General features: G+C 41.1%; 1 protein-coding gene across 5 annotated transcripts in view; it reads left to right on the plus strand.

The window, feature by feature from the left end:
* The window catches only part of LOC142367399 (RNA-binding motif, single-stranded-interacting protein 3), a 290,810-nt gene that overhangs the window by 148,854 nt on the left and 117,578 nt on the right, over positions 1-24,378 (plus strand). For all 5 annotated transcript variants that reach the window (XM_075449363.1, XM_075449359.1, XM_075449362.1 and 2 more), the window contains one exon: positions 13,640-13,731. In XM_075449363.1, coding sequence (XP_075305478.1) covers positions 13,640-13,731 — 92 coding nt within the window. The remainder of the gene's footprint in view (positions 1-13,639; positions 13,732-24,378) is intronic.

The following is a 24,378-nucleotide window of genomic DNA, read 5'->3' on the forward strand; positions in this document are numbered from 1 at the left end:
TACTTACAGGTCAGGTGGATTGTAGTGTGCAAACAAACATAAACTAACACAAATAACCACGCACTAACATGCAGAGTTTCTGCGCTGCCATGCATCTGTCTGCAGATTTACCCCCAGCAGCTGTAAAATACTGTAATGCCCTGTTTGAATCACAAAACTATAATCCAAGACCATGTAATACAGTTCTCCCACACACTCAAACACAAAGGCCACACTCAATAACACACACACAAGACTAATCGTACCACTGCATGCACTCGCAATCCATCTGCCTGAGGTGTGTTCTCCTCTTGCAGCACCAGTGGCCATGCGATAGATCTATCAATCCTCTTCCTAACATCACAGCATGTGTGCCTGCCTGCATGTCCGCCTGTTCTGGCTGCTCTCTTCCACCACGCAGGCCCTTCAATGAGCCTCTCTATCTTCCCAGCGCTGACTCACTCCCTCGCTGCTTCCCTTACTCCATGACACACACAGACACACACATCTGTACTCTCACAAGAGTACACATCGGTTACACTTGAACTGTGCATCCTGAGTACACACACATGCTTTGGATGTATCCCAGTTCAGAGAGAAACAGGAAGTTGTGAAAGAGCTTCAGGGCTGTTAAGGGCTGTGTATGAGAGGAGGCATTTAGCTCTTCATCTCACTCTGCCACTCTTTTGCTCCTCTGAGCTTTAGCTCTTCTTTCCTGTAGCTCTTCTGCTCCTTCTCCCTTTATCTGCCCCTTTCACATATACTGCAGAAACACAACAGTGATGTGGGGTTTACATCAAAGATGGAGTGGGGGATTCAGAATGGCAGAGGGAGTAAGAAAAGGAATAAATTGCGAGAGCTCAAAACCGCTCATTTGCCATCCATGCCCACAAGGGCCTCTTAAAAGGCAGCGGCGGCATTTGAAATAAAGCAGGGCTGACCGATTGGAGACATTTTATTTTTCCTGCCAGAGCCTCGAGGCAGAGGAAATGACCTCAGCCCTTTAAAGGACCTCCGTTTCCTCCTCCGCCATTGGGAGATAAGACTGCGCCGAGATTCACCGGCCTAACTGGCGCTCTGCCGCGACGGCCCACCGCTCTGAATTGTGGGAGATAGATGAGATGGGAAGATAGTCTCTTGTGGCTGTGTGTTCGGCAGTTTGTTGTTGTTCATTTCTTTGCCCCGTAAGTTACCATCCATTTTACATGAGGATGCCGCAAACTCTCAAGGGATTTACATAAACTGCTTAAAAAGCATTACAATCACTTTTGCTTTATTATGTAGGTGACTGGATATAAAACAAATTAGCCTCATGTTTTGTCTTTACAAATGTAACTCATGTATGAAGTATTGAAAGATTTGATCTTTAAGCATGTACTTTTTGTCCGTGAGTGAATACCATAGAGAAATATTGAATGAATTTGACTATTACGAACTGATGCGTCCCTTGCCCTTACCACAGAATGACCTAATGAAGAAATACAGGCAATGTTACATTCTCTAAAAACAGATTTATTGCTGTATCAGTGCCTAAGCGGAGTATCGCATGACTCTGAGTGTAAGGGTTATTGATGAATGAGGTGACGTTCCCCAAAAGGGCCTGTTTTTCATTGTCATGTGCATGTTTTTTGGGATGGGAGGGGGGGAGCAGGGAGTGCTTTCTGCATCCGTTATTGGTTTCTCATTAGAGGGCCAAGATATAAACATTTGTCTATGTTGTACACTGTGCCGGCGCAATTAAGGATTCTCTTTGCCGCCCTCTCTGCCCTTTGAAAGTGAATTATGTGCAGATGAGAATCTCGACTGAAGTGTGGCCAACAACGGACCTTTCCAAGTGCCTGTGCTCCCTCAAAGCCATTCCAAAAAAAGGCGAGATCAGCTGAAGGAGAAAGGGAGAGAAAGTGTGTGCCGTTTCCTGCTTGCATTGCGTATTAATGACTAATTTGCAATAGCTGAGAGATAATCACGTTGATTTGGACAGTTTCAGCATGCAGAACCTCACTAGATAATATGCACAGCCTTTGTTAACACCTACTAATCACATACACACACAAAAATCCAACCCAGCCCCCCCGTCCCATCTCAGTCGCCAGTCTAGTAAGCTCCAAGTTGGCCATTCACCAAGAAGGCGTCTAATTGACCAAGCTTGTCATAAATAGAAGCAGCCCAGCTTTGAGCTCCACATTCCTTGAGCTCTGACCTTTTGTACCCTCTCCATTTCCTGTCATGTTTTTGCTTACAGTGTAGTCATCTCCTGTTTATGCATTTATAGCTCTAATTCTTCTTGCATGAATTGAAGGTCACAGAGAGGTGATATATTGGAGCAAGAACATTTTTTACACAGATGCTGCAAATTCATTTGAAGAGTCTTCTTTTTGTCGTCTTGCATCTTAATGAAAAGAAAGTGGTGGTCTGTTGCACATCTTTGAAATCCTCATGGCTTTCGTCTTGTAACTGGCTTGTTCCATTTTTAGAGCACATCCAACGGCTCTTTTTCTTGTCTTTGCTGCTGACAAATGCCTTGGTGGGCACTGGTGGAAGGTGGGGAGGCATACCTCTAGTCATCTCTTATCTTGGACCGCACTCGTGGATGGCAGGGGAACCGCAATATGAGATACGGCCTTCCACTGACCTGCCAAGGCCCTCGCCCCTTGCACATCCCCCTGACTAATGATCTTACCCTTGATTAGTTAAGGAAGGAATAAATCATAACTCCATTGCATAGCAAGGCTAGCTGGGGGTGGCCAGGTCGTTCCTCATGAGTGACTAACAGATGCAAGACAAAAGAAGTGGGCCGCATGGGTGTTTTGGGGGCATATGACAATTTGTCTTTGCCCAGATTTTAATGTCTGTCTCTACCTGAGAGATTCTATGATCTGAGGGCACTTGCTTTTCATTGCTCCGATTCCATTTATTTTGCCTGTCCCCTCGTCTTGCAAGGGCACTGGACATGAGTGCGTTACTTATTACAAACCGATGCTCTATTGGGGACAAACGTTGCTGCTGAAATTGGTTCCCAACCTTAATACTACAGTTAGTAGTCTCCGGGTATGGAAAGAATAAAGCAGGAGCAGTTATTTTGAGGCACTCTGTAAGTGAAGCGAAAGAGAAGTGTGACAGAAGGGCTTACACCTGCTTTTTGTGGTACAGTGTGCATATACTGCCTGTGGCACTTTGAAATCAATGAATATCTGTTCAGCTTTATTTAAAATGTTTGGCTAAATGTGGGTAAAAGTGTGGAGAAACATGTAGTAATATATACACCGTTATGTGTGCTTGTGTATGCCTGTGTATGCTAGCATTTACCCCTTCTTTATTTTCCTTTTTTTTTGCATGCAGACTGTAAGAATTTGTGATTTGCATGCATGTGTGGTCTTTGAGAACATGTGTAGGCTGTATATTAGCCACTTGAGTTTTTTTGCCATGGGTCTCATTTTAACAAGCTCTCGACAAGTAATTAACACACCTCAGGTCTTAAACCTTTCTTGAGTGCCCTTCACATGTTGCTCCAAACACATCAGGGTTTTGCTGTTGGGTAACCAAGCTGATGAGACTACCAGAGAGCTGAGCAATGTGTCTACGCAGTTTAGCAGGCTTCTATCATTTCAAATGCCTAAATAAGTAAGTAATGAGTGAAAATATTATTTTTGAATCCTTTATAACAATAATATTGTACCCCTGAGAAGTAATTAAAAAGCTAGATACCCTGACTCTTATTGTTCTGATATTTATTCACATTTTGACCCTCACTGTCCATATTAAACTTTAAACGGCAATACAACTGTATGTCTCTCTCCTTACAAACATATGTATTGTAAAGAGTCTTTCAACTGATTTGCTGAATTTAGAGCTGGAAATGTACTAGATCCCATATGGTGCTGTGCTAGAGCTAATGAGTGTAAATAGATATGAATTAATTAAAGAATGATAAGGAGACAAAGCAGAAAAGATTGGAAAAAAATAGATGAGAAAAATTAAGATGAAAAGAATTCTTAGAGATAGTAAAGGATTGTTGTCTTCCCATACATTTTATTCTTAAAAAGAGCTTCAAGGTTAGGGTTAGGGTACCCTACCCAGGGAAAATGTAGCCTGACTACATCATACTCACGATTCTAGTCAGAATGTGAGTCTGATACCGCTCGATAGAGATTTGAGTATGGGGCGTGTTTCAACCGAACCAGGAGAAAAAATGCCTCTTCGCTCAATTGAATAGACCTGAAACCAATCTGAGCAACGTAGTATGTGACGTAGATTAAGCGACACACACTTGTTGTAGGAAGGACGGAAAAAACATATTTTCTATCGATAAAAGCCTTTATCGCGTTCCTCTGTTCTTCTTTCAAAATGAATGCAATGTGGAGATCCTGTAGAACAGACTCGATGGCAGAATCTACACACCCTAGCTCTCCAGCGGCAGCCATGTTTGTTTCAAACGAATTCAAACCAAGCGCTCTTTAGTGACGTAGTCGATAATGTCCCTGTTGATCATCTGTCCATCATCGTATTAAGCCCGCCCTGGCAATCTGATTGGGTCGACTGTTTTGATGTCGAGCATAGAGATTTCCCAACTGAGCAGAGCCAGACCGAACTTCCCGACCAAAAATTTTATGGGCGGGGCTAAGTTCGGCTGGCACCCAGGCTAGGGAAAATGCAACATGTCTCACATTTTTGACTTGACGAACACTGGTAACTTTAAGTGAACAAATAATCACATTATTCTTGAAAGCAGCAAAATGATTTATTATTTACGTTACAAAACTTTTTACTTCAAATGCATGTTGCTCAGAAAACACGTAAACTTAAAGATAGTCATTGAACAAAGTGCTCCTACTCAGAAAATATGGCCTTGTTGTTCAGATTGATTATAACACTAATTTATTGTATTGTGAGTAGCTGCGGCTGAGGAAGGATAGCAGGTTTTCCACTAATTAGAAAGTTGGTAGTTTGATCCCTAGATTCCCCAGGTAATAAGTCCTCAGGCAAACCGCACAAACTCCCCTGATGTCCTCTTTCCTATGTTTATATGACACAGAGAAATCTATTTGGAGTATACATTAAAAGAGTTCCATGAATGTCTGTGTCAATGGGTCAATGTGACTTGTACTGGAAGGTGCTTTCAGTGGTCAGGAAGACACGATTTCTGCTCGGATCACGTGGCAGATGTTAACAGTTGTGCTCTTAGCCTGTTAGCTGTACAGTTGTACAGTTTACTTACAGTATATATTGTGTGAAAATTTGAATACGTTGGTATACCCTATAGCACATTGTACCTTTGCCTTTTTTTTTTGTTTAACCTTGTACTCAGTTTGTCATCAGCACAATAAGCTGCCACTGCCCCCCTTGGCCCTAAGCCCTGGCATTCTGCCCTCTGCAGATACTGACTGCAGCTCTCTGACAAGGACACTCTTACACCTGCAAGAGAAGATGACAAGAAATACAATACAGCCAATAAGCTGCCTCCTTCAGCCCGAGACAAATGCTTTAGCTATAAATCCACGTTGCAGGGTTGATAAGTTAATTGCCTGTACTGCTATCTCTTCACCAGTGTCTTATATAAAATTGTCCTCTGTGAGTTATTTGGAACAAATGAGTTTTGTCTCCAAGACCAAGGAAGGTAGAATGTCACCATTCTACCTTCCTTGGTCCTTTTTTTGAGGCCTCAAAAACAGTTCAGGCATTTTTGAGCTGTTTTGTTTTCATTGGCTGTCCGATGCACATGAAGCTGTATTAATGTGGGAGGAATAAATGACTTATGACTTGTCCCTCCCATACAGTATTATTACTCTCGTAAGAGCCGTGTGGTTAGAAATTTTACTATAAAGCATTTAAATAGTATTTGCAATGCAGATGTTTCTCTGTGGTATCCAGAAACAGAGGGATAGATTTATGACCTCCTTTTGTTCATTCATGTATCTTCACATGCAAACACAAAAGGCCAAGAAAGTTGGAGGTTGCACACAAGCATTTGTACATACCCATTCTACTAACACACATGGTTTAGTGAAGGGTGACCGCAAGATTAATCATCAGTCAGCTGTTGGTGGTGCGGGATAAACGGAGGAAAGAGGAATGCAGTCCCAGTGAGGATGCTCTCCTCTGGGTTTGGACTGTGACCAAGGCGGTCTTGGCTTAGCCACAGTTAGTCATGGATGCCATCTCACTTTTAGAAAACCACTCTTCTCTCCCTCAGTGTTTGTACAGTTAGCCACAGCCTTCCAAAACCAACATCCACCCACCCACCCTGCAGGGCAAAAAAGACTTGTCACACCCCTACTTGGACAAAGGGCATCTATAGAGTAATTAGATCAAACAAAAATTACATGTGTATGTATAATTCTTTAAAATACCTTTGTTCAATATTTATTTTATAGTGGGCATGTTACGCATGTGGTCCCAGTTTACATTGAAAGGGTCCTTCAAGACACACAATCCCACATTGCCTCTGATGCATTAATTATGTGTGAGAGTGTGTGACAGAGGAAAAATCACTGCATAGCCTGTAACAGTGTATAGACTAACAAGTGCTGTATGATTGCTCGTGTGTGGGTGAAGGTGGTTCGAGTGGTCAACAAGACTAGGAAAGTGCTATAAATAAAGTGCATTTACAAGAGTGCTGTCACGCAGTAGAACCTATTTTATAAATTCCCCTTAAGCTCTTAAAACTTTTCTCTTGACTGGCCTTTCTTACACTTAAAATTCATCAGAAAAATAATCTGATATTTGTATCGATTATTAGGTCCAGGCCACACTTTGCTGAGAGGCAGGAATCATTGAGTGTCTATTTTTCATTGACAAGCAACATAAACAGTTACTTGGTTCTCATAACCCCAGTGTGCTTATTTGCATTTCTTTCGACATATTAACCGTTTAATAATATGTTTAGCAATAGAAACAAATGCCCGTGCAGTATATATTTGAATAGACTGTTCCATATCTTTTTAAACAATGTATCCAGTGTAGGATATACAGCAATGTATCACTTAATCATAGGAATCACATTACAATATTATTATGCATATTTGTCGACTGAGTGGCCCATCTATCTCCACCATTTACCATAATTACTCTTAATACATGCAAAGTTTGAGTTATGAACATACATGTAACCACAGAGATTAATCATCCGTGTGCAAAAGCAGCTTGAGAACTCTTCTTCATGACTCACGTGGACATAAACAATTACACTGCAAAGCCCCGCTCGCCATTGTAATGCACCATAACTTGTCGTTGATTCATTATTCATACTTAGTACATTATTATTCTATTGTATGGGGTGCAAAATAGGATCATTAGCACTGAATATGAGAATGTGAAAAATTGATATATTGGGGAAAATAATGGTGGATATTGTAGGTAGGAAACCCTAAACAATCCTGACTATTAGCAGATAAAGAATAGTAATTTTCCCAGAAGTAATTAGGATTAGCATAATTTGATGGTGAATGCATGAATGATGCAAAGTTGATTGATATGTCGATACTCACTGTAATGAGTCCCTTATCTCTACTCCCCACTGAAGACTTTTGTGTGGAGCATAGCCTGAGGAGACATCAGCTGTGCTGCCACACCTCCTTAAGGGGACTGTTTAAAGGAGCACCCTGCCGCACACACACACACACACACACACAAGCACAGTCACTGAGTAGAGTAGAGGTAGTGGTTGCATTGTACTATCATGTAGCAACGGATTGAAGATGGTCCTTTTATCTTGACAGGCTCCCAGTTAGAGCCAGACCAAGAAACATGATATGGCAGCTCAAGTTCTCTTTATTCCTTTTAGGAAGACAGTCTGCACGTCTGTAAATGCTGTGTGTGTGCGTTTGTATGTGGGAGTGAACTGTGGGTGTCATCCTCCCATATGTGCACATGTCCTTCAGCAACTGCGTGTTTCTATTAGTGTGCAGCTGCACAGCATTATCAGCCGACTCGCATGTAGTCAGTCACTTTGAGCTGCTTTTAAGTGACAGCTATCGATTGGGTGTTTGTGTTTGCGCAGAGGCTTCAAAGCAACACCTTGCCCTCTGCATCCCACTTGAGATTGTAACTCCAGAGTGCCCGCATTGAATGCAGTAGCAGTGCAGCATGTGCTTGGCTTCGGGAAGTCTTTCTCTAGCAACATCTGCGCATCTGTGCGTGGGTGCGTGTGTTGTTTAAGTGTGTGGAATGTGGTGTCCTAAACTGAGTGTAGCATTGTTTCATTTCACAGCGAACTTACTTTTCTTCAGCTCAGTGACTCACCAAACATCACTGTGAAATACAGTTAAAGCAGTCACAGACACGCTCTGCATACCCACGTATACGTAACAACAATTTGAGTACACAAATGAGCGCACAAAGCTTATCTTGAGGGTCACTGAAATTTTAAAAACAAATGTTCTCACTTCCACCTCCAACTGTATGTGGTCATGCTGACCGCCTTTGCTATATGTGTCCACGTTATTATACATTTATCTAAACAGTGTAACCCCACTGTAATACAATTGACCTAAATGGAATTTTGTTAAAGTTTTAGGATGTCTTCCCTACTCACAATGTCCAAATTACTGTGGGTCATCCACAGAGCAAAGTCAGATTAGTCCTTGTAGAAACATAGTCATAATCATCAGTGAATGGGGTCCAAGCAGTTCAGATTTCAACTGATAGCATCTGTTGCCCTCACAAAGCAGTTGAAAACATACCAGATACAAAAGTAGTTTGGAAATTAGACTACTTTGAACACCGTTCAAAATGTGTGATACCTTACAAGGGAATTCTGGACCTGTATTGCCAAATTTCAGCTTTCTAGAATGATTTTCATTTTTTTTGTTTAGACAGTTAAATATCTAGAAAAATACCAAATCAAGGCCATTTAAATGAGACATTAATTCATTTTATCCATTAACTGATTCTACACTCAGCGTGTGAACTAAATTGACTCTAAAAATTGTCAAATTTGAACAAATAAATTTAGACCATAACAAGAAATATATATCAACTACATTTATAGTTTAACTAAGAGATAAAGCACAACAAGAAAGAAGAAAATTCTCGCAGTTATTCTTCTTCGACTTCAAATTAAATTTTAAAACTGAAAAACTGAAACTGAAATACATTTTATTTTAGACCTGTATATTCATTTGAGGGTTTTGTTTTGACTTTAGAAATTGTACATATAAAATATATAGAGACCTAAAATGGATCAATTAGTTAGTCAGGTTTTGTTTTGAGTACTAAACACAAAAGATGGCACAGATGGTTGTACATTCCCATAATTAAAACTTAAGCTTAAATATACAAATAATTGGGCTTTTGTAACTGAAACCATAGTCATAGTTTATTTATTTATAGAGCACATTTTAAAAACTTTCAGGTCACAGTCGTATAATCTTTAGTGGACCACCTCCAAGTTAGAATGTTATATGCTTATTTAAATTCCACATGTTTGTTGTCTCTTCTGCTTTGTAGTCACACGCAGCTACAAGCATGCTATGTGAAAGCTTTAATGTTGGCTGTTTGGATAAAGAGAGAACCGAGGAAACATCATTAAAGGTGTTTATTTGTTGTTTGCGTGGGAGGTCACAGAACTAAAACTCAAGGTCTGAACTGAAATCTTGATTCTGAAAAGTGTTTCACAAAACTTGAGTTCCAGCAGATCAACTCGAGCAGCTTAATGTAGATCTGTACTTTCCAAGCAACATATAGTCACTCAATACAGTAGCATCTCAAAGCTGCTGCGAATTCCAACCCTTTTAAGAAAGATCATGAGTCAAAAAGCCTGTATTCATAATGTAATGTTTAATCAAATGTGGTTTTTTTGTGCCCTGTTTATTTTATTTCCATTTCACTGGCTGAACCTCTTCGTCTCATGATGGTCCTTCTGGGGACGAGTGTTGCAAATTTGTTTTCACTATAAACACAGCAATACTTGCTTTGGATGGCTTCGTCCGGTTTGTGCGTTCTGTATCTGACCCTATCAGATGAAAGACTCTTTATGTCTTTATCTTTATGTTTTTCTTTGCAAATTATAAAAACGTGCAAATAGCTGCTTTGTCTTTTCTAAAACACAGCGCAACTCATCTTTTTAAAAAGGAATATTTTTGTAACTCCTTCCTTATTGCATACTGTGGATGAGTCAGAATGACGCAGATGAGCTCACACACATATAGTATACACATATGTGGAGAGACTGTCTGAAAAGCACAGATGGAGCCTTTTTCTGTCTCTATATCTGTAAATGATCCTTTAACAGTTTTACCTTGTGGATACAAATATTCCACATTATGGAATCATTATGCGCACATCAGCCACAATAACTTGGGAAGAGCAAACTGGATCCATTAATGCTGGCAACTCACTGAGACTCAGTTCAGCCTCTTCAGTGCCTCAGTTGACCCCAAACAACTTCCTTCCTCACTCAGCTTTTCTTCTGTGGACACATTTTCATTACGCTCCCTTACTCTCTTACTTTCTCTCTTCTTCTTCTATTTAGAACAGTCTGAATATAGGTCACCATTTTCTAAAATCCTCATCCTGTTTAAACTTTGATAAGTGCACTCCAGGTGGTAGTGGGGTGAATATTAAAATTGTAATCAGTGGTTCCAAGTATCCACCACTGGAATGTTCTGATTATTAAAGTGAATCATTTCCCAGAGGGCCTCAGTTATATTATGTGCTTTCCTAAAAGGTGCAGCAAAAACGCTTCAATGAGTGTGAACAAGGAGAACACACCATCATTTATATGATAATTTCATCCAAATTACAAAATTGCCAGGTTTCTTTCTCATCTTTGGTGCGGACAATGTTAATGTAATTGTCCCGCTCACTGTGTTTAAAGTATCATTTAGATATTACAGCAGCATGTAGTTTCAAACACTGTTCCAGTTACTCTGGTGCGCAGTCTACAGTGACACATGGAGATGTGACAGTTTAATTAAAGAGAGAGCCCTCAATGAAATATGACTTGAGGAACATAGCAATTGTTGGTGCATCCATAAAGACATAAGATGTCACTGAACATGTTCATGAGGCAGGAGTAGATAACATCTGTCACATACTGTAGTCGTCACCAGAACCTAACTGAGAATCCATGGGAGACCACATCAAAACTGAGACGTCATAAACACAGACTTTCGGTTGTGGTGGTATTTAGCTCAGAACTAGCTGAGCTTCGGTTTCTTTAATTTTTTTTTGCTTTTTTTTTTTCGTTAAATGGAAATACTGGAGGCCTTTACAAATGTTGTACATAATGGTGAAAATGAGCACGAATAGACAGGAAAAGATTTAGACTGGGACATTCTGGATTGCCAGTAATCCAACACCCTCCACCAACATGATCAAAACAGCAAAGAAAGATGTGTTTTTGGATTAAAAATACACTATTATCCATATAAGAAGAGTTCTTGAGACCAATACTGCACAATCTATGGACGTATCCTATGATTGAGAACAAAAACATCTGGTCAAATACTTTTAGTATTTCCATTGTACGTACTTGTATACTTCATCTCGAGTACATTTAAGGTAAGGCAGACTTATTTTTATATAAATTTATTCTAAGCACTTTACAGCTAAGAGGGAAACTTTGTTCTCTCTACTCAGTTACATTTATTTGACAGCTTTAGTTACTACGTTTAAGTAACATTTGGGATTTGACAGAATGCTCATTATAATGGGCTGTGGAACCTGTGGTTTCCTAATTTCTTACATCCTATGAAAACCAGTGGAAGGTAACATTTCAGATGTCTATGACTGGGTAACAGTTGTCACAGTGTGCGGTTGAATGAGGATGCAAATGCTGGTCCAAAGTGCAGAGGTAAAGTAAGAAGGTAAAGAGCGAAAAGTAAACTGATAATTGACTAAATCAGAAGTGCTGCAGAAGTATCTTAATACTTCTTCTGACCACTGGACACATCTGTATGATGGTTCAACATCTTCAGAAACACTTTATATTACCAGTTCATCATCAAATCAAAGACGTGCTGTTGTCAGTTTACCACAGCAAATAATGATGTGATGAATATCGAATATGAGGAGGGGTAAATATCCAAAACATTGACCTTGAAGATGAAAGAAAAACAGAATCCCAAATATTTGAATAGGTAGTTTTTAATTTTCTTGGATAAACTGAGCCGCACTGCTCTTGCAATTGCAGATTTGTCCGTCATCTAATGTAACCAAATGGATGCCTGCGTTGTATAATTGCAGATGCTTGAAAAGCAATCCTTGAAAGAAAGCTCCAGTTCTCCTTATGACTGCCTACTTGAATCTGGACATATTACTCTGGCTCTTCATATTTCCACAATTAAAGAGCCGCCCCTCCCAGCCTCACTCTAACAGCTGGCCATTAATCAGTCCTTGCGCTCGATTTCTCTTTTGCCACAGGTTATGATTTTCACATTACCCCACGCTCTCTCACAGCCATCCAGCAGGAAAATGACCCGTCTTCACCGCAGTGCACACCTCAAACGACAGTGAAAGTAAAATTGCCGCTGTTTGTTTAAACTGCGCACATGCATGTTGAGAATATAAGGTGTCTATTTACGAGTACACGATCGTCAGTAAGTTGATGGGGTAACCATTATAGCGAATCCCTAACTCACCCCTCCCACACACTTCTCACAGCTATTATCCTTTTCTAATTACACTTTCCTTCTGAAACAGTGGATCAGAGGGCACCATTGACTGCTTTTAATCCACCACCAAATTTTAATTAACACAGACGTGACCCCCGTCTCCGATACATCCCGCAGAACGTTGGGATCACAATAACTCATAAATCACAGCCACAGATTTCATTCCCCCTGCTTCCCTCCACTGATGGGGTGCTGGTGGCTGTTAATGTCGGGAAAAATATGAGAGATAGACGGAGAGAGAGAGAGTGTTTCCGAGGCAGAGAAGGACAGAAGAAGATGAACGGAGAGGTTAAATTGTGAGAAATAGTGTCTTTATGAGTATGTGAGAGAGACGGAGTTGAAGAAAGAAAGAGAGAGAAATGGCAGCAGCTCTGGTATGCTGTCAACCTTTGAGAGATTTGTTACCGGGGAGAGGATTATGGAGGCAGTGAAATGGGGTTGTGTTAATATGCCGGCCGCTGAGGAACACGATGTGGGCCTGCCAGCTTCACAGTCTCCAGAAATCAAAAGGCTGAACAAGTGAAAAGTGATGTTTTGAAGAATTAATTGATGCTTATCTACACATGTGTGAGTGTGCGCAGTATTATTTCATCACTGGTTTCAAATCGTGAACTTCTCATAAATTATCATTACATTAATCTGAATGAATGCATATGAGTTGCCATTAATTCCCAAACTACCACAGATAGCTCCTCAGTGTGGTTTTGTTTATGCATGTTTGCAGAGTGTGTGAAACTGTGTGTGAATCTGTCTGTGTGTGTGGAGATAGAGGTGGGCAGGGTGCCGAGGTTTGTTATTACTAAATCGCTCATCCATGCTACTAATTAAGATGCATAGCATCCCCCCTATGAACGTCAGTGTTGCTAATTATCAAACAATGTAGTGCTCACCAGATATGAGAACTGGCAGCCTCTGTAGTCATGTTACCAACCTATTACTGCTACAATTACCAAGTGCCTGTCATTCTCCTTGTTAGTCATCTGCCTTCATTTTTTCCAAACTAATGTCTATTTTTTCCTTTCTCTCCCTCTGCTCTGTTCACTCTCCAGGCTATGGCTTTGTGGATTTTGACAGCCCGGCTGCAGCACAGAAGGCCGTGTCATCTCTCAAAGCCACTGGGGTGCAGGCCCAAATGGCCAAGGTAAGAAGTTCTAGATAAAAACTAAACGGCGTCACTTCCTTGCGCATTATCATTCGCACTTTGTTACTCCTTCAGCTCCCTCCAGGGAATTAATATTCTACATTTAACACACTAAATAGATCTGGATGGATCTAAATGCTGCTACATACAAACTGCTTTTGACTTTAAACACTTTTATAGGAAATCATTTTTCACAGCACTTAGCAGTTTAATGACAAACGTGTTCACTTTGATATAAGAAGACTCTTGAAGGTGGGCTGCTAACTGCATTTGAGTGTTGTTACATGACATTTTGTGAGGGGACTTTGTTGTATGTAGGTCTAGTTCGTCTTGACACTCTGTGAAAGGACAAGATGTGGCAAGTGAGAGTCCCTTGATTCAAGAGGTGATGTGGGCTTGTTGTGTCGTATACAAGGGTACGAATGCGTGCTGCATCACAGAATTCCAGTGTGTGAGCTGACCCTATTCTCTCTGAGCATTGACCAGCCACTGTTGTGCAGCTTTACTGCGTTTTAAAGTGGAAGCAGATGAGAAGAGCCGTTTCCGTCGCACAATGAGAGCCCTAGTTAGTTGCTCAATGAGAGCTGTGTCGACAGACTTACATGGAAAGACTACACACGACCAGGGCATAATCTAATTCAACGCTTAAATATAGAATCTTGTGTCCTGTATTAACATTTTGACATTTTGTCTGATGAAAAAACTGATGAGGATTTCAGTGACATTGTTTGTGTCTGGCAGCCCACAGTCTCGGAGAAGCGGTGATCGTACTGTCCTTTTCTCTTTTTTATATTTTACTTTTCCATTTTCCTGTTGACCGCACAGAGACTCACCATTTACTAAAACACAGCAGGCCCCTATTTCTGGACACTTGAGATGGACAAGCCTGCATAAGCCTGCATAAGCCTACCTATTCTTGCGCCAATGAAATGTTTTGTTGTGTCAGAATATCTAAATAGGTGCGGAAAATGTCAGTTGCATTGAAGCAATAAATATGGTGATGGCTTTGAGGGTAAACCATGAGTGATTTTCTCAGATGGGATGTAAGCATTTGATCTGATCCAAAAAATCCCCCCCTTGAAGCCATGGAAGGCATGATGAGATGGAGAATGATGCCAGTGAAGATGACAGAATTGATGATAACAATGAAGGTGGCAATTATTTTGATCAAATGAGATGGGATCTGGCAGGAGGAGATGATATGTCGTGCGGTGCTCAGGTGTGCCATTTCTCAAATGCACCATTTGGCTGTTTCCTATCCCCACTAGTGTCCTTCTTCCAATATTTATAAGAGGGCAGGCTCTCAGAATACAGATAAGATCTTTGTCCGTCTCATTTTAGGGCTGCACGTTGCATTGCCCGCTTTCTTTCAGTCAATATTTTCTAGAGAGGGATCTTGTGTCCCAAAACTAAAGAGCTGACCTTTTTAAAAATCTTTGTTTTCGTGTGTGTGCGTGAGCACATTCACCAAATCATTTTCTATTAGCATTTGTGTACAATAGTTTAGCTTTGAATGCTCCCTTGCTCTGTTCACACAAATGGAAAGGCCGGCATTATGTGCTGCAGCTCTGTGCTTTTATCACACTTGTGAGAGACATTAAGGAGTAGTTTGCTTTTATAGACTCCCCTCTGCATCTCTCTAATGTCTCTTTACCAGGTATCGCTACCATCACTCCACCGGCTCCTCCTCCTGACGCCTCCACATCACTTCCTCCCCCTTCCATTTTTTATGTTTAATGCTGTTCTCTCTGGCCATGTTTTTTTTCCCTCAGAACACAATCATAACCATATTTAAACTTGCATCCTTGCCCTGCCAGAATTGATTGAATGCATCAGTAATTCACAGCATGTTGTTTTTGGGTGAGTTTCCCTTCCAAGGTGTCTTTGACCCCCCCCCCCCCCAAAACCCAAACCTCTGAAGACAAACCAGCATTCCCTGGATGAAAGCGCAGGTGAGCTGGAAGGAGAGTGTAAATCACAAAGACGATTGCTAACACCACTGACGACTTCCTCAATAAGAAAAATTCAGTCCCATTCTCTCTTTCCCTCTGCTCAATTTTGTCAGATATATCTCTCCACAACAAAGTAATAAACGAATAGAAAGTCGGAGCCAGAGGCTTTGAGCTCATTAAATAAAACTGTCACAGTAATCAAGTTGCGCCTTTTCTCCTGCCTTGCCGCCATTAAAACGCTTTTATTAATGTGCCTTATTTTAAACACAGCTGCGAAGGAGGCAAGAAACAGAAGGAAAACGGAAACGTCACTTGATTTTCTCTTCTTTCGACTCAAGAAACAGCCTGCTGTCTTTCTTCTCTTACTCCCCTCGGAATTTGAAATACCAAGGCAGCAGAGATGAAACATTGCCTTCCTTTTGTCTCGCCCTCCCCTGGGGATGGTGACAGCGAGAGGGAGGAGAAGAGCCATAATTAAGACACCTAAAGGACACTTCCCCCTGCACCTCCCTCCCTGTCACTCACCTCTACACGAATCACAGATAAGAGCACTTAGCATAGGAGAGGACAGTTGGTGTGTGTATATGAAAGTGTGTAAGTTTCTGTGCATGAGATATATCTGGGTGCATGCTTGCACATACAGATATTAGGTTACAAAGGTTTTTTTTGTCCTAATAAGCACAAATACGTACGATTGTGTCATTGTGAGTTGTACTTCTACTCATGTGTCTTGACCTCATATTATGGCAACTGTTTAAGCTTAGAGGACATGAATTTTCACCTTCATACAAAGAGTACGATGAGAGTATGTACACAGCAGAAACTTTGCCCAGGAAGTGATTACCTAGCATGATTCTAATACATTATGGAGACAGAAGTGGTCTTGATATCCCCCTCTGTCTTCTGCAAAGAAACATCTCGGCTAAAATGTCAAGCCTTCTAACAGTGATGCTTTAAAACAAGTCATTGCTTGATATGTGAAAGATTACAAGAGTAATACAGCATGGCATTTTGTTGACATAAGAGGATGCATTGCATATTAAATTAAACTATTGCCTTTTGAAGTTTATTGAATTTTAAAGATGAAATGAAATGCATTTGCGACATTGTGATCACTATGTGCCCTCACTAGAATGGTAAAGTGCCGCAACTCTTAAAGTTAGTGTCTTAGGAAATGACACTGAAGAATAAATCACATACATTATCAAAAACTATGTCATTTATGAGACTTTAGCTGGCTTTGTTTGAGCCCCCTGCCTTTCGTCTGTGTGTGCGTGTTTGTTAAACAGAGCACAGGCACGTATTTGCCTCCTCGCACTGTGGACTCTATTCTCTATGCCACTTTGTTCAGGTAGCTTTCCAAAGTGAGAAAACTGACACGTTGAGCAGACAGAATGATAACAGGCAAACGGTGCGTCTAGCTTCGCAGATGCAAACCTGTCAACCAGCCGCTCGCCTCACTCTCCACAGGCTGCCATTTTCCCCTTGAGCCAATCAGACTGAATTATGGGAAGGGCGCCCTCGATTGTGGTGTCTGTGTCGGAGAGGTAATTCCGCCTGACAGCTGCTTGCTTTCAGACAACAGCCAGTCTTTATGGAAATCATCCTCCCTATTCTCTCTGCAGTCAGCTTCTGCTGATAAGAGCCGAATGAAAACAAAGCTGTCTTTTTTTATTCTTTATTTTTTCCCCCACATATTTCAGTGCAGACATCCTTGAATAAGAAAAAGAAACTAACATCCAGTGGAGTTTAACAACATCATTTGTGCTGTGCTTTGCCATAGTTGTGGCAAATATGAACTCTGGATCTGACTAAAAAGCCTGATACTCATAAAGGTGCGTGCACTTTGTGTTGTTTCAATCATCTACTTCCTTCAAAGGCCTTGTTAAAGTTGCTTCTTTGATTTAATTTCCGATGAGTTAGATATATGTTTTTTCCAATATAAAGTGAAGACTCCAACATCTAAGGTGCCAAACAAAGAAATGGTCTCAGTGTTGAAGAGTTTTAACGGATTCCTTGTTTTAAGCAGTGGAGATGAAGCCTGTGGTGCTGAGTGTCTCCATCATAGCGAATATTCATTGGGATCATAGAAGCGACAAGCAGACAGAAAGGCGCTGCTCTCCTCTCACTTTCCCAACCAGAGGGAAGATATGCTAAAAGCACCGATAAAATACCTTAATGTAGTTAATCTAAATGTTTATTGTGAGATAAAGCAAACACTGGTCCATCAACTAATAGTCACCAGCAGAAGCTTCAGTTGGTTTAACGGTGTGAAACGAAGTAGTGCTCTCCCTTTCTCACATGTTCTCACATTTGCTCACTTTCACTTGCTCTGTCTCCTCTGCTGTATTTTCCTTTCTCGCTCTCCAGGGGAAGATTTCCTGTCAATATCACATTTATATTCATGTGAAAAGCATAGCCCCCACCGCCACCCTCACCACACCTCCACCCCCACCCCCAGGTGACTTGCAGTCAGTCAGCAGTCCTCTCATTATCCTTTAAAGGTGACTCCTCTGACATCTTGCCTCTGCTGACACCCAGGACCTCACGCTTTGGCTGAACACAGGGTGACCTCTGGGCGATAATCAAAGGGATGGCTGATGGTACCGTTGCAGTTGGTTGCTGACAACAGCTAGCCTAGTAAGGCCTTCCTCCCTGGCATCATAGGTTAAATCTGGAGAAAATGCTGTGGGAATACAGTGTACCACGTATAGAGCAGAATAATTGGACAGACTTTGGGGATACAGGTGCTCACTCAGCAGCATCGCACCCCTCTTCATGCAATGTGTGCCACCTTGAATACAATGTCAATTCCCCTCTGACATCCGCTTCATTGTTTGTTGGCAAAGCATATGGTGTCAGTGAGATGATCAGCACTTTCCCTCTGTGGCTGCCATCAACACTGGCATCCTAATGATTACAGTCACTCACAGCAACTCATTCCTTCCATATTTTCTTTGCCAACCAGGCTCTGCATTTCTATACAGCATGCAAGGATCTGAATAATGCTTGTCACCACATAAGTAGAGCATGTAAATCCTTCACTTTCAGTTTAAGCTCTTGAGAAGCACCTCAAGCTCTGATTTACTTCACCAAGGTGATAGTATGGCTTTCAGACACTCTGCGAGACAAATTTCAAGCTCGTCTCCCAGCAAAAAGCTCTGCATGACGTTGGCATGTTTACGTTGTGAACATTTGTGTTTATACATTATACAATTTTAGAGCACTTAGTTTTTAATTATAATTGTGAAAGGTGTTTCAACTGGAAAAAAATCTTGGTACCTGAGAAAATATCTGCAGTGCAGTGAGATGATGTGACTCATTAAAATGATGGAATCACTTTTTAATGTATTTTTTTTTTTTGCGCTGAAGTTAGCTCTGCGGTGGCTCGGCTCATCATCCCCTCCCTGTTCCTCCTGCAGAAGTGATACTTTTGAAGGGCAAAGCCAGTGAGAGTGAGCTGGACCATCTGACAAGCACTGGCTCCCAAGCACCTCTGTTGGCTTCCACTGTCTCCGCTGTCTAATTACGCTTCAATCATCCGCGGGAGCTCTGCGTGTGGTAAATTATTTTGCAGAGCAACGCGGAGACGTGCCGAGCCGTGAGCGTGAGAGAAAGTGAGAAACGGAGACACGGAAAGTTGAAGGGGAGGGGAGAATAAGATGGAGCAAAAAAAAGGTTGGAAAGATTGTGAGAAAATGGAATTGAAAGACTGAGTGAGACATTGGGGAAAAAGTAAGAGCGCTGCAGAGCGATAGTGAGAGCTCTACCACCCATAATGTCACCTCAGACAGGCTGTAGAGCAGGAGACAGGCCAGCACTAATGAACAACGTTCCAGACTTATCACTCATCAGGCAGAGAGAGGTGAGTGAAAAAGTGATTCGTGAAGAGATGGGGATGAAGGGATAACTGTCGACAGACAGCGTCATCATAACTAATCCTGCTGTAGATCAGAGTCATGGTGGCCAGAACTTAATGGCTGAGTAGCGTCTGCTTTAATTTTCGATGGCACGATATTAATCAAGATTACACTAGGATACCTTTTATCCAGGAAACAGCCATATTCTTACAGGTAAAACTTTGACAAGAAATAAAACATTTACCCTCTCCCACCTACTGGGTTTTTACATGTTACCAAACTAATGGCCAGCTGTGTAAATGGAAGACTAGATCAAGTTAAACCAACCTGAGTACTGTGAGTAAAGCTTCTATTTATGTAGTGCAGGTGGTGACTAATACATGTTTTCCCTCAGAGTTTACCAAAGGTGGATATGCGCATAGCTCAGTCCACATAGTACAAAAACATAGGAAAAGATCTAACCATACCTAACCTAATCCTCATACAAACTCCTCTACGTGCTTCCTATAAAGGCTGATCTACAACCTTTAGGTCGAGGATTCCAAGCAGTTTGACTAAAGGAGCCTCAGGGTTAAACCTGAGTCATTCATTTACCAGAATCAGACTTGGTACTTAAAGGCATGTTTTGTTGCACTGCTGACACAACTGCCTGTTACTGTTTTGCATTTTGATATTTTTCTAATTTCCAATTCAAGCCATCATTCCTGCTCCTGTGGTGATACAGTTAAGATACATAGATAAAGTTTTGTTTATTACTGCAAAGGCTCCGCTTGGTTTTAATTACCTTTATGATATATTTATTTTGCAAAGCTCCACTTAGTACCAGTTGCCTTAAAGCTGTGTCGTACCAAATGCTCTAAAGTATTATGTTTATTTAAGACATTGACCCACACCAATAGAGTAATGTATGACTGCTTTTGTGTGAAACATAAAAGATACATTTGAGCATTATTGCAGTTTCCTCTTTAAGAATATTAGCCAGTCATTAGGGTCTTTTTGCATGCATTATTTTATTGCTTTCCACTCTCGCCAGAAAAATGGATCCAATTAAAGCACAATTTGAATGGTTGTATTTATGTATGTGTGAATAGTGTCTATTCTATTCGCAAATTGCTCCAAAATGGCCTTGTGTCTAATTCATCGGCTTGAAAAGGAACACTCAAGGCCTACATTCTCAGTATGTTCAGTGCTGCCATGCTTGCTTTGAAGCAAATATAAATATGGCTTTTTCAGGCTTGGTAATGGCCACAGTGTGCAGTTATTAGAATCTCTTTGATGTGGCAACTGTGCCAACCTGCTTGCTGTCTCTGTGAATTGATCTGGCTCAATTAGCAGGCCTGCAGAGACAGCGTTCAAAGGACTGGGCTTCCATACTCAACACTGACACACATAGACCAGGTGAAATGCTTTGCATTAATTTACTCAGCCGGGCCTGAGAAGACAACCCGTGAATAGACGTGAGTATTGGAAAATCAATGGCGCAGCTTCAGTGTTAAAGAAAGCTTTCACCAAGCATCTTTGGTGCATTCTTTTACCAGTACTATTTAATTTCCAACAGCCATGGGCTTAAATGGGATTTAACTGAATAACTACCTCCTAAACATGTTACCAGAATCTGGGTGCAATTCACTCTTATTTCTGTCGGAGACTTCCTCTCTTCCCTGATTCAGCTGACCCATTTCAATTTGTCTTCATCAGTCATACACATTAACTCATGGATTAGATTCCTTAATGCCGGCCACAGTATGTTCTCCTCATACCATCATCCTTGCATTTCCTCCATCGAGCTCATTTTTAAAGCTCAACCCTAAGAGCCATTCTTAGAGTTCCTCTTATTATTTGCCATTAGTAGCAGATGTACTGCTAATAGTGGAACCTTGATGCTCCAGGTTTGCATTTGGCAGAGTTTTTCAAAGGCACTTCAGATGATAGAGGACAGTAGTGGGCTTGCTTACGCACTCAGAAAGACCTTATCTGAAAATGAAAACAAAAAACTGCATAGAATTCGATTGGGAACAGAAATACATGTTGTATCACAGAATGTGTTGCTCTTTCTATTTGGACTGATTTAGTTGAACAGTCTGCATACATGAATGCAGCAGATATTATTTTTCTAAAATTTTGTTCTCATTATAAGGAATAAATGTGTCTGAGAGGTATACTTTGAATGCTATTTGAAGAATTTTGTATTTTCTTTGTATTTTTTGGCTGCAGTTTTCTAGTCATGCACACACCTCTGAGTGTAACAGCAGTGTTTGATGGGCTTCATCTGCGCAAAGTGATTTTTTAATTTGTTTTAAATCTAATTTTAACCAACATTTGTGCAATGAAGACATCACAGTGTCCTTTGCGCCATGCTCATGATGTGGGGGGGGGAGCACTGAGATAGTGTGAGTTTGTCACTACTTGCTCAAAAGCACAGTGACTTTATTAAAATGCAGGGCCTTAAAATTCACATTTAATTTAGTAGAAAAATTTAATTTGATTAATGAAACCGACCCAGTGCAGCAGCGTTAGTGCACATGCCGACTTCAAGATACCGCTTACATCCAGTTACACGGTTGTATGACTTCACATTCCATTTGCCCGAGAGTCTCTCTAAACTACGTACTTCATATTTAATGGTAGCTTCAGTTGCTGCAGCACCATCAGTTTGGGGCTTGTATCAATGCTAATGCAGAAACTGAAAGACATATCTGTAATCAGCTGTGTCTGTTGCAGATGAACAAATGACAGGTTGTACTTTCTGCTCTGTAGTATTGCATAAAGAGCATTTGCAAAATAAGACAGACCAGTGTAATTACTTCTATTCCTTGATGTCTGTTTTCTAGCTATAATTAAGTTTTTACATGGCATTAAATATAGGTGCTCTTTGATTTCTTTAACTGCACCCTTTTCACTTTAAATAAATACTGTAATACACACCTGCTCCCTTTTCTATGGCAAGCTTTCATCAAGCCATCACTACACCTTTCATTATTCAAAATCCTCTTTTATTTCTTTTCCCTTACTTTCCTCTTTTCGTAGCAACCCATCTTGCACTCTACTTCCCTCCCTATATGCGTTCTGAATGAATTCCATGGGTATGCCATGTGAAATTATACTGCCTGTTTCCATTTCCCGTGGCTTCAATCATATGTGAGAGGTTTGTGGTAAGAGGGAGCCGAGAGCCCAGGCAGAGCAGATCAGGGCAGATCGGGGCTGGAGTTGATGATCAGCTCTCTCTAACATCAAGTCACTTGCTCATTCTGCCTAATGAGGAAGAGGAAAGCCAGAGTGATGCGTCCCTTTTCATCCTTTTCATCTCACCGTCTCTGCTCCCGTGAGGCTTTGTGCGTGGACATCCATGCAAGAGGAGGTGATGACAAAAGCAATAACGTTTTACATCAGATTATCCAGACCTGTGGATTGTACTAACAGCTTTTTTTAAGAAAAAATCATGTGTCTGTATTTTTGTGCCTTTCAACCGGACAAGCCTTCACTTTATCATTAACCTTTTATTCTATTCTCAGAAAGAGAGGAAGGGCCTTAAGAAGAATGGGGGGGGGTTGCCTGCTTTATTTAACATCAGAAAGGGCTGAGCCCTAAAGACCCGTCCTGTAAGTGAGACCACTGTGAATCATACTCTGCAGGCCAGGAGGAAAAATACGTGGAGGAGAAAAGAAAAAAAGAGCCGAGCTTATAGTCGGGTGGTGCGAGGAATCTTTTACCTGGGCAGTTTTCTCATAGATGTTGTAAGTGATGGTTAGCAGTTCAGAGGGAGAAATTGAGAAGAGACAGGTAGATGAATGGCGCATGGGTGTTTTAGCTCCCTCTAAGGTGATTTTAGATCATTGCCTCTCCATCAAAGTGTTTCACTAAGAAAAGAAAGCATCAGCACATCCCATAAACCCACTCCAAGGATCCAAATGTGTTTCTACCAAACAATGAAACTCGCACTTTAAACTTTGCAGTGTCTCCAGCCTCGTTTTAGAATGTAATTGTTTTCTCACTATAGTTCTCAGAATGTTAAAATAAGCAGTTTATTTCCGAATGTCACCTTTTTAAGGAGCGCGTCATGCACATTCAAAGCAACTCTTTTCTCAAAGATCCTGAAGTCTCAGCTGCCCTTTTTGTCTCCGCAGTGTCAATATTTTGTTTGCATGCGTCGTAATGTCAGTTTTGCTAGTGAGTGCTGACTTGTGTTTATGTCCCACTGAAAAAGAAAGACGCTTATTCTGTCAAACCACTACTCAGGTGTCTGGATGACATAAAGGCCTGGATGAGAATAAACTTTTTAAATTTTAATGAGAAGAAGACAGAGGTGATGGTTTTTGGTGGCACAACTGGGGCCCCCTTTGTAGATCTGGGCTCCTTCTCTCAGTTCATTAAGCCAACTGTCACTAACCTTGGGGTGAATGTTGATACCGATCTCAAGCTCGACTGTCAGGTAAATTCAGTCGTTAAATCGAGTTTCTTGAGGCAGCTTGCCAAAATAAAACCCATTCTTTCTAAGCAACACTTTGAAACAGTAATCCACGCATTTGTAACCACTAGGCTGGATTACTGTAATGCTCTTTATGTGGGGGTTAGTGGGTCCTCCATCGCCCGTCTTCAGATGGTGCAAAATGCTGCTGCACGTCTTTTAACTGGCACACGTAAATATGAGCATATTTCCCCCATTTTAGCTTCACTTCACTGGCTGCCCATACATTTTAGGATAAGTTTTAAAATTCTTTTATTTACTTTTAAATCCCTCAATGGTCTCGCACCAGCCTACCTCTCTGAGCTGCTACAGCCCTATAAACCCTCCCGCTCTCTCAGGTCAGCTGATCAGCTGCTCCTGAGTGTACCGA

This window comes from Odontesthes bonariensis, chromosome 18 (genome assembly GCF_027942865.1).
Source record: "Odontesthes bonariensis isolate fOdoBon6 chromosome 18, fOdoBon6.hap1, whole genome shotgun sequence".
Lineage (NCBI taxonomy): Eukaryota > Metazoa > Chordata > Actinopteri > Atheriniformes > Atherinopsidae > Odontesthes > Odontesthes bonariensis.